Below are 11,460 nucleotides of genomic sequence, written 5' to 3'. Positions count from 1 at the left end.
AGGCAAAGGCAACGCAGAGAGAGAAGCTGAGCACAGACAGGCAGGGACAGTTTTTGTTTTCGTCTCTGAGTTATAATGTAAAAGCCCTCTCATATTTAGACTTGTAAAAAGTAAAGAAATTAGTCTTGTTGTTGTGTTGAACTGTGTAGTTATGGAAAACACCTTATTTCTATTGTAGGAGACAGACTGTTAGGTTCATTGAGAGTGGTGGGAGGGTCAGAGCCATGTGACAGGGGCCCCCCACATCAAAAAATAAAAATGTGAGGAATATACCTGGAGAAAAGAATTATTGTTTCCATTCCACTACTGGGTGAATGAAGTGACTTTTATATTTGTATTTAGTTCTGAGGATGATCTTGTGAACTATAAGTGCAATCAGCTTGTTGTTCACTAGTCAAATGTGACAGAGAAGAAATCAGGAGCTCAGACAAATGTGAGGATTCACATCAGTTCTAGATCGTGTCACAAGAATAAAACAGCTGTGATTTTTAGATTGACATGGGTGGGTGTAGGTGCAGCTAGCAACAGCATTTTCTCCTTTCCTTTCACAAAGGATGGTCCAGTGATTCCTGATAAAGGAGATAAGTTAGGAAGCACTGAAGCTCCTTTCCTAAACATTCAGAGAACTCAAACTGCTCTTATTATGGCGGCCATTGAAATATTTCCAGATCATTTCATTCAGTTCGGAAGGTTCCTGAGCAAAACGGACTATTCGAATGCGCCCCTTTGACAATGAGCCACTCACCTCCCGCTAAGAAGCCTCCAGTCTGATCACCACCTCCGTGCCTTAACGTCACCTTCCTTTTTGGTATTCAGCTGAACTTTACCAGTCCTGTTCAGAAAACTTTTGTGATTTTTGTATGCCTGCTCTTCACTAACCCAGTCTCATCGTCTTCCCCCAGGATCCCAAGGTTACCTGCTCTGCACAGTCACGCTCAGCCAGCTCCCTTAACCACACTTTTTTTAAGTAAAGCTCATTTTTGTTAAACTGAGTTACTTCTATGATGATTTTGTGTGTTCCAGGGTCAGATTGTGAAACTTAGTAACAGATATAACAGCAGTGTTTAAAATGTGTAGTTTAGTGGAAGGTAACCAGACATGTGTGATTGGAAAATGTGCCCTCTTCTTCTTCGCCAGCTGTTTATCTCAATGCACCAACTCATAATATTCACATAACAGCAGTGGATGGAAAGGCACATTAATTTGCACATTCTTCTGGAAATTGTGCTAGAATTCATGGTGCATTTGAAATATGATTACATAAAAAAAGACGATGCAGAGATTCCAAACTGACAGAACTGCCAGCAGATGTTGTCTGGCTCAATGCATTTTTCAATCTGGATGTTGCCCCACCTTTGTGATTTTTTTTCTCTCTCTGTCCTTCTCTCTGTTTGTTCACTTATACACCTAATACACAGTCATTCAATCATTCTCTGTGTGTATGGATGGCTTAATAACTAATATAACAGCCTTTAAAATAAAACTTTTTATTCTTCTGACCTTTTCTACACAGTTTCGTGTTTGCTGAGAATTTAATGGTGCGTAAAACGATTAATTTCCACTTCTGCCTGAAGTAAAGATGAGTGATGGATTTTTCTAACAAAGCGTCTTAAAAACAAGCAGAGAGAATTCAACGACCACATATTACAGCTGTAAAACAACACCGGCACTTAAACAGTGTCTGTGTGAGCACGAGCTCATCGATTGGTTCAGCCGGTAGAGAGAGAGAGAGAGAGAGAGAGAGAGAGAGAGAGAGAGAGAGAGAGAGCTGAGTTTAATGTTGCTATAAAAAGAGGGGGATGCAGTGAATGAGACTGGCCTCAGGTCAGCACTGAGCACATTTCCTCCAAATTCAATCCGAAATTTACATTCTGTGTCTTGTCATTGTTATGCAGAGCACAGAGTTTCTCAAAGGCAAAGTATAAAATATCTGAGTGAACTGAACTTAAGCTCTGTCTCGTTCTTTTTTCTCTCTCACGCTTTGATTGTTGGCAGAAGTCTGACAAAAATTCATACAGAAATTAGGTGTGAATCTTTAGTGTTTCATTCAATTAAAAAGTATTATTTACCTCAAGGCAAGTGTATTTGCACTGCACCTTTCAAGTAGGTAATACATAATGCTTTAAATTATTTTATCATAAAATGCATTAAGAAGATACAAAAATAAACACATGGAAAAAAACATTACATTACAATAGAAGACAAACAAGTGGCAACACAAAATAGAAGATAAAAATAAACTAAATTACAATACAGCTACCGTGTAGTGCATGATATTGATGAATTGAATTCATTAAAATGCAGTTAAAAACAAAGTCTTAAGCCATGTTTGGGTCAGGCCTGCTCTGGGAGCTTGTTCCAGATATGTGAAGAATGAAAGCCCAGATCTGCTTCTTCAGGTTTAGTATAGACGCTGTGAGCAGACCTGTTCCAGGACATCTGGTCTGAATGGCTCAGCAGAAATATTTGGGCCCCAAGCCATTTGTTAAAACCAACATGTGAGTTTTTCAGTCAATTCTCTGACAAGCTGGAAGCCAGTTCACTAAAGTATTACCTCATTACGTTTTGCAGAAACTGCTTTTTTGCTCACTGTTTTGAGAAATTCAAGTCACTTTCAAGTTATTTTTGTTGAGTTTATGGAAAGAAAAGGCCCATGAATTTGAAACCTGTGGACCAGTTTTACATTTACCTTCAACCCCAACTTATAACAGCAGCAGATAAAGCTGTTAAAATCCCTGTTGAAATAAATAAAACTTGTTTTTATATGACAATGTTATCGTAAAGCTTTGTGCCTGTTTAGCCACAGAAACAACTTGGTAAGTTTCAGGGAGAAATCGTGGTTTGGGTTCAGGACAATACATTGTCAAGGTTAGAGGGCCTTTGTTGTCAAGATTAAAATAATAAACATGTGGTTACGTTCTTGAACAGATCATGGGCATGGTTACAACCATCCATCCCAACCTGCTCCTTATGCCGACTTTGATTTACGCATCGTCACCTGACCTTCTATTTCTCCTGTCATAATTTCTGGAGCCTCTAGAGGCACTGTTTCTCTAACATAAATACATTTGCTGTTTAAACTGATGTCACCTCACGATGTATCGCTTGACAAAAAAATTTACCTTTTAATGAAGCTTAGACAGATGATCTATGGGGATATTTTTGATCAGAAGATAAGGTCTCAAGGGCATAAGTTAGGTTTTAGAAGTGCGGTGGCATATATGTGTAAGCTCTGTACTTGTTACCGAGTACTTCCTGATAGTTACCTTCGCCAAGGAGGTTATATTTCCGTTTGTTGTTTGTTTGTTAGTTAGCAAGATTACGCATGGATTACCACAGAACTTGGTGGAAGGATGTGGTATGGGTCAGAAAAGAACCCATCAAATCTGTGGAAAGAGCATCCCTTCGGGTGATATTATGTAAATTAATTTGTAATCTCAAAATGAATGAATAACCTTCTTCTAAGCCCTGCTTAGTATCTGAAGGTTTTCTTTCAAGGCTACGTACATTCCCAACAAATGTCACCAGTGAGGCAGGGCATACAATACGATACAATATTTATGACACTCATTTTACTTCTTTTAGAAATCTGGAGTAACGTAAGACACAGATTTTGGACGGCGACGATTGGATTTAAGATGCGTTTCTCCCCTTCCCTCTCCTCCTGACCCCGCCCTCTCTAATCGCCACATTATTCAGCCGGCGTCGCTAAAGCTTGGGCCGCAGCTGGATTTATGGTCTGGCTTTAAGTCAGAGGTAGGGCAGCAAATTATGCAGATCACAGCGGCCTGTGTGGAATTATTACACTCACTTTACTGCACAGGAGGAGCATTAATTAAAGGAAACACAGAGGTGATACATCAGCGGAACTGTCGTTTCATTTCCCACAGCAGACACACACAAACCAGACTGTGGGTTATACTGGATACTCAACGTGGGGCTACTGTATTAAGTAATACAGGAATTACCCCACCCTGTACTGCCGTGTAAGGTGTTTTGTTCCAATACACGGCTGGTGTGGCATTTTTGTATAGTTTTTGAGTCTTGTTGCAGCTGTACAATCAGTTTCATCAGCCTTTTAAAACTCAATGACTTGTTAAAGGTGTCTGGGTTGAGCTGAATATAGAACCACATGAAAATGTGTCATTAAAGGTCTTGTTGTTGCACTGCATCTTTGGAAAATAGCTTGAGCTTTAAAGGGTTTTCAATCAGATCAGCTGCCGGGAATATGCTGGTGTGAAGCCAAAAAGTACAAGACTTTCTATTGAATTAGGTAAAGCTGTGACTAATGACTGTGTTTATTTCATGTTCTCTATTGTCTTTCCTTGTCTTTGCACTATTCGGGGTACTCAGGGAACAAACAGTCCTTGCAGGTGAGAGACCCTTCATCATTGATCAGCCCATTGTCTTCTCCAATGGCTGCAGAGCACAGAACAGACACTCGTGTGGTTTTTGGATCACCTCTGTCAAAGAAAGCTACCTGATTTTGTGCAAGTTAGCCAGACTGTTTAGACAGGGACAGTTTAATCAGACAGGGACAGAATGTATTTACCATTAACTCCTGTCTGACCATATGCTACATCTCTTTAGTTTATCTTTTTTTTTTACTTCATGAAGGCCCTAAATGCATATTTCACCCAATAAGAGAACTTAAATGACTTTACCCAAAGCATGGTGTCCCACATTATCTATCATATTTGATAAAGTGGGACAACTAGAAAATGTTTGAAAAAGTCCCCAACTAAAACACAATTTCAGCAACTCAATGCATATGTTGTTGCTTGAATACATCACAAACATAATTTGGTAACAATTAGGAACATTGTTTCATTCATGACCGATTTATATCCTTAACATTGATCTTGTCAGAATCCCATGTCATTGACCTGGTCATGCCATTCCAATTGGGGGTTTCTGATTGACAGTGCCCAACCCCTTTCTGTGACATTAACCCCATGATGTCACATGATATCCATGCTAACCTATAGCAAGATCTTTTTAGAATGGGAAATACAAAGACTAAAGCTTAGGTGTCCCACATTACCCAATGTCCCAGATTCACCCCTACCTGGGAGCATGTTGAACAACAACATTTTGGAGGTTGCTGAAAACATGTCGATGTAGAATGGTCATCTACTACTATCACTGTTCTGACCAGATACACATGTAGAGAATAGTGGTAGTAAAGTAGGCCTAGAGATGCATGAAATCATACTTAGGTGGAGTAACAACGTAATGTACATTGTTATATCCCAGCACTGTTTTAGCACTTAAGACTTTTGCACTAATTGTCACCTGGAGTGGTCATTTCAGTACAATCAACACAAAAGGTCAGTTTTGTCAATTTCTTAAATAAAATGCAAAAGCAATAAAATCCTGTCGTCACTAGACTGCGCTGTGACAGAAACTAAATATTGTCATGCAGATGTGTTCTTTGTATGTAGTCTATTGTTCAGGCGGAAACTCTCATTTTTTGGTTCTAAGTGTGATACATCCATGATATGGTGTTTCAAGCATGTGTGGACATATCAAAAACTTGTAAAGCAGTGAACAAAACTAGCACAACTGGTTTGCCTTGTTGGTTCAAGAGGTTGGTCCCATCTGTATTTCAGTGTTCAAGTGACCGGACAACAAGGGACCCACACCCTGTCCTGGTACTCTAAACAAAGGTGAGAACGGCAGTCTTTTTAAAATTATTATTCTGAGATGATGGTGATTCAATTGTGTGGTTCTGTATAAGATCTTTAGATGCTAAATGATTGTTGCAATGATCCATAAAGAAGATGTGGACAGAAATAAACAACAGAGTCTGTTAGCCCTAGTATGATCATTATTGTATGATAACATAACATGTGTGTAAGACTGGATCTGCCATAATATAAAACAACATGCCATAGCCTGCCTGGTTGATGTTCTGTGATGTGGAGTTTTATAGGATGTAATTTGTGATCACTTTCTACAAATCGGTTAACACGTCTGAATATCAGTTGTTGATGAGATTAATTTAAACATCGGACAAGATGGTAAATTAAATTACCCATAAACTTTGGGTACATCAGCAAGGATATCAACATACATCCAGGGTGTTGTTAGACTGTTTCAAAGCAGAGAGGAGAGTAGAAGTAGAAGTAGAAGTAGAAGTTTAAGTAAAAGTAGAAGTAGAAATTGAAGTAGAAGTAGTAGCAGTTGCAGTAGCAGTAGAAGCAGTTGAAGTACCTTGGGTACTGCTTAGAGAGAGAAGGGAGTATGTGTGGAATTAGACAGGCACTATTCTCATCTACAGATATAATATACAATATACATTATATACATAATATAAGGTGGCATACACAGTAATGTGTAAGGATGGTCAAAAATTTCTCAACAATGAGGTCAGTTATAACTAGTCATCACATCCAATGATAAATCAATGCATGGGGAATGTGGACATGTGCCTTTGTTTTAAAGATTTATCTTTTTTTTTTTTTTGTAAATTAGCTAATTAAATCATGTGATGGCTATATTTGATGTATCCTGTCCTGTTAACATGTCAAAATAGCGACGACAAATAAAATAAAAGTAGCTGAGTGTTTGTAGGTTGCCAGGGCAACACAGTGCATTTGTACTTGTTTGTATGGGTAGAAGTGTGTTCCTAGTTTGATTTAATGATATGGATGATAACATCAATTTCTTTTGTTGTCTCCACAGATGACAGCATCTTTCAGTAAAGTTTTGGGCCTGACAAAGCTAGCTGTTCGTGGCCTTATCTGCTTTACTATTGTCATCTTTCTATATTTTGCGCTTTCAGCTTCTTCGTGTCCACCTACGTCCACATTGTCTGAGAGAAAAACTTGTGAAGCCCCAGAGCCAACTGGAAAGCCCATCGTCCTGCTGTGGACCCTGCCTTTTGGTGTAGTCTTTGATTTCAAATTATGCAAAACCTACTTCAACATTGATAGCTGCATACTGACTGATAACAGGTCATTGTACAGCAAAGCAGAGGGAGTCATTTTGTTCCATAAAGACATCTCCTGGGATTTGAAGAACTTGCCTCAGGAGCCACGTCCATATTTTCAGAAGTGGATTTGGTTCAATGTGGAATCTCCCACGAACACGGCAAAGATACCAGGTTTGGAAAACCTGTTCAACTTAACACTGAGCTACAAACGAGATGCTGACATCACAGTGAGGAATGAGGTGACGATCAAGAAAACAGACACAAAGGAGGAATTTGTTCTGCCCAAGAAAGACAAACGTGTGTGTTGGATTGTCAGTAACAAAAACCCAGCTACTGGAACAACTTTGAGAGAGAAATATTACAGAGAGCTGTCCCGACACATAAAGATTGATGTCTTTGGTATTGCTTTTACAGGGCACTTTTTAGAATTTGAAAAGTATTACCCAACCCTTGCGACTTGTAAGTTTTATCTCTCATTTGAGAACTCGCGCAACAAAGACTACTTCGGAGAGAAGGTCAACGGGCCTCTCGTAGCAGGGGCGGTTCCTGTAGTTCTGGGACCACCAAGAGAAAACTATGAGCAGTTCCTTCCCAATGGTTCCTTCATTCACGTAAATGATTTCCGTGATGCTAAAGGACTGGCAACGTTTCTGAAGCACCTGGACAAGGATCATGAAGCGTACATGAGTTACTTTGAGTGGAGAAAGTACTACAAAGTCACTCCTCATCTTTTGACACTATCCAAGGAATTCATTCAACCTTTCTGCCTCGCCTGCGACCACATCTCAAAAGACAAAGCATACCATGTTATCAATGATCTTTATGGGTGGTACTTTTCATGAAAACTACAAAAACAAAGTCCAGCTCCATTCGTCCATCAGACACTGGTTTAATCTGTCTTCACTTGCTGCCTGTTTATGATTTGTTCAGATGATCCAGCGGAACCAGTTGAGATGAAGACAAAGATGCTTCAGACCGTTATGCTGAAACTAAAGTCCTCAACCACGTCATCATCTACCATTCAGAGACATTTCCTATCCTCTCCTGCCCCTTGACACACACACAACACACACACACACACACACACACACACACACACACACACACACACACACACACACACACACACACCATTCGAACTGCTGGCTGAGACAGAACGGCTCGGAACCACCATGTTCCTCAAACAGCTGTCTTGGCACCGTCCACCTGTGCCAGGGCTTCAAACAGCTCAGGGCGTCTGTGGTCTTGGCCCTCAGGAAACTCCAAAGGCTTTATATGACACTTCTCACAAAATGTTGTGTGCTGTTACTGGAGTCCTAGACAACCTAGACAACTTAGCTTTAGCAATTTATTTTGTATGTTGTGTGTGTTTACAATGTCAAGGTATTTTTTGAAAATCTAGGTATAGTGGCACCTCAGACAAAATTTACGGGTGAAGTTAGACTTTAAGCTTGAATTTAAAAATGACTAAAAACTAATTATGTGTGCCTAGCGGTACACACCACTAGGCAATGCATTGCAGTGCGTAATTCAAACGGCTTCGGACCGTTTGAATATGCTTTGAATTTCCTGTCATGCAAAATGTTCATGCTTGTTTTCTTTAAGTGTTTTTCAAAAGTCAACAGTGGAGGAAAAAGGCTGCTGCATTTATACTAGGTTCAAATACTGTATGAGTTGATTTGGTTGAGTTGGACTAGACTAATAAATAAGTAAACATAACACAATCTACAACTATCTTCTCTGGATTTTATGGGAAATTGAATGTCGATATCCAGCAGCAGAAAGAGCAGAGTGGAGGGAAGGACAGCGGAGGAAGCACCTCCTGTTTTCATCTCCTTAGTCAAAGCCTAAGGATGATTTTATTTTAAAATGGTGCTAAAAGGATGCAATGTGTTGTGTGGCCGGAGACGACTTAAGGCTCAACATTCCTTTTAGGTAAAGAGTCAGTGTTTGTTGTATTGTGTCTATGTATTGTTGGATTGTCATGAAAACAATGTTTTGTTCTTTCATGTTTTTTTGAAAATAAAAGTAAAAAAAAAAATCACAACCAGAAAACATAATGCCTCCGGCCACTGACAGTCGCCGGCACGGAGGCATAAAACCCTTTTTCTACTTTGGTTTAGTTAAAGTGAGACACTCCAGCTCCTGTACTCCCACCCTCAAATGATAAGCGTATAGATAATGGATTTTTCAATTTGTTTTTACATCCGAGTCTTGAAAGATTTACATCCAGATTAGTTGTGTCGATAGGACGATAGGATTTATAGTTGAGCACCATGGGACACTCTCATTGATATCAGATCTTTCCCTCCACAGCTGAAAACCATTTCTCCATTCCTATCATGACCTCATCGTTCATGATGGTTTCATTTGAACTTCAGATGCAATTATTTGATGTGGGAGAGCAATCCTTTGTGTTTCAGGCCTGTTAGTAACTGCAACTTGTTTGTTTTTTTACATGAAGAGTAAACACATTTACATCCAGCTTATTTGTTACTGTGTTTATTAGAGAAGTCCCTCCCCATTGTATAATTAGAGGTGCAGCTAAACTGTGCCTTTCTCAGCAGGAGGTCGTTCTCAGGGGCAAATGTTTACATATAGCTTCACTGTGCAGCTGTGTTTTCTCGCCTGTAGCGGTGGTTGAACCCGTCGGAGAAAACCTCATCAACAGGATGTATGATGACACTCGCCGGCATCTCGTTCATCTGGGGACGAGCAGTAAACAACGGGGCAAAAAGACGTCTGTTCTCATGAGACTTTGATTCATCCTGTTCTCTTATCACCTACTTTTCAGAATCACCTGCAGGGCCCAATTTCCATTGACAAACCAAACCATCCCAACGCCATTCATCTGAGGAACCACGGTCTGCCTCTGTGTTACAGATGATGATGTTTTAACTGCCAGGCCGTCACACGTGGGTCAGAACATGCACACTAAAAAGACATCACTGTATAGGGATTTAAAAAATAAAACCCAGTTTGAGTTAAATTTTGAACATTGGTCTACAGTTTAAAGTTTGACTTGTGCTTTATGAATTGCATCATGTTGCTGCATCCTCTTCTTCTGCAGTGGTTTAGGGCTGTGACTCGAGAATGAGCACCACCTGCTTTTTAAACTTAAAAAATAAAATATTATCAAAAATAATTTCATGATGTTAATGAAAAAGATCAAGAATAAAAAAAGAAAAAGAGCTTGATGAACCTTATTGAAAAAAATTCTGAATAAAAAGAGAGAATTAAAGACAGAGATATACTGTAAGTTCTGTTCGATCCTAAAATGACTCAGTGCTCAGGTCAGGATTTGATTCATACCATACGTGACCTGAGCAGTGACCCTGTGCACACACAGCATCATGTGTTAACAGTGAACTGAGTGTGAGTATGAACCTGCTCAGTGTTTCAGTGTTAATCAGAGACTCGCCACTTTAATTTAATCAGCTGCAGTTTCATATTTCTTCGGCACAGGAACCGGAGCAGCGGCTCATTACACAAATTAATTCATAGGAAGGTTACAAATGAGCTTTATTTATTATTTCAAAGTGGAGACACCAACTTTTTACTGCATCCTGCAGTACTCCCGCAAATTGAAAAGCTGATGGAGACACTGAATTAAAAATGTATTCTGCTTTTAAAGGAGAGTGGTCACTTGAAGACACAAAAGCATTTTACAGACTGAATGTACTAAAGTTAAACAAAGAAAGGTGACTGACAGCTAAAATATATCTGTTCCCTTGATTTCTTAGTTAAAGAGATAATGAGTGTTAGCTGTTCTCAGACATAAGAAACTCCAGAGAATATAGTCCGGACATAGTTTACCTTTCACAGATGAACAACACAGTAGGAAATTCTCAACTCAGACGTGTATGAAACAACATCTTCTGTTCAGGTGAGGGGTGGTGCAGCAGGCAGAGGCAGGATGTAACATATTAATTCCACTGCAGAGATTATGTGTTTTTGCTTACAGCACATTATCACCAAAAACCTGGCGATGTCTTCTATGTGTATGGCACCGCTTTTTCATCCTAAGATATTTGTTTTGTTATTGTTTGTCTTTCAGTTTTGTGAATGTAGCACGTTAGAAACATCATCGACACACCCACCCACTTGCAGTGAATCCTGTGGAGGATCTCCTGCTGCGTTCTTACATCGGCTCCTGTGGAGGTTCTGCGTACTTTATACCAGGGGGCCAGACAGGAAAAAAGTCTGCAGAAACTGTGGAGGCTGTCACTCAGACATTTGCGTTCGCACAAACACCTACTCCTAATAAAGTTCAGAGGTTCTCTGGAGTTCAGTGCATGTCTAAAAGAAGCTCATCAAACTAAATGGTCAGAGCAGGTGTTTACAACAATGTTGCATCTTATGAAATTGTACTTTTATAAAACGTGATCACAAACTGTGAAGGTGTTTATGTGTCAGGATACTGAGTTATGACAGACAGAAGCTCCACGTGTTGAACGAGCTGTACACAGAAGAACAGTTTGCAGAGATGCTAACATGTATATTCTTGGTACTGTCATTGTTAC

The 11,460-nt window shown here is 39.6% G+C and overlaps 1 protein-coding gene across 1 annotated transcript; it reads left to right on the top strand.

The window, feature by feature from the left end:
- Positions 1-6,335: 6,335 nt before the first annotated feature.
- On the top strand, positions 6,336-7,779 carry LOC118109370 (4-galactosyl-N-acetylglucosaminide 3-alpha-L-fucosyltransferase 9-like). The gene is made up of 2 exons (XM_035156447.1): positions 6,336-6,371; positions 6,688-7,779. The coding sequence occupies exons 1-2, from the start codon at positions 6,336-6,338 to the stop codon at positions 7,777-7,779; spliced, it is 1,128 nt and encodes a 375-aa protein (XP_035012338.1).
- The last annotated feature ends 3,681 nt before the right edge of the window (positions 7,780-11,460 follow it).

Source organism: Hippoglossus stenolepis, chromosome 5, assembly GCF_022539355.2.
Source record: "Hippoglossus stenolepis isolate QCI-W04-F060 chromosome 5, HSTE1.2, whole genome shotgun sequence".
NCBI classification, from domain to species: Eukaryota; Metazoa; Chordata; class Actinopteri; order Pleuronectiformes; family Pleuronectidae; genus Hippoglossus; species Hippoglossus stenolepis.
Note: the sequence above shows the minus strand (reverse complement) of the source record. Positions and strands in the feature narration are given on the sequence as shown.

Excerpts from the sequence above, each read along its gene's own strand:
- LOC118109370 (XM_035156447.1), top strand. The coding sequence starts at position 6,336 with ATGTGTAAGGATGGTCAAAAATTTCTCAACAATGAG. Across the intron at positions 6,372-6,687 it reads AAAAATTTCTCAACAATGAG|ATGACAGCATCTTTCAGTAA; the intron begins GTCAGTTATAAC and ends TTGTCTCCACAG.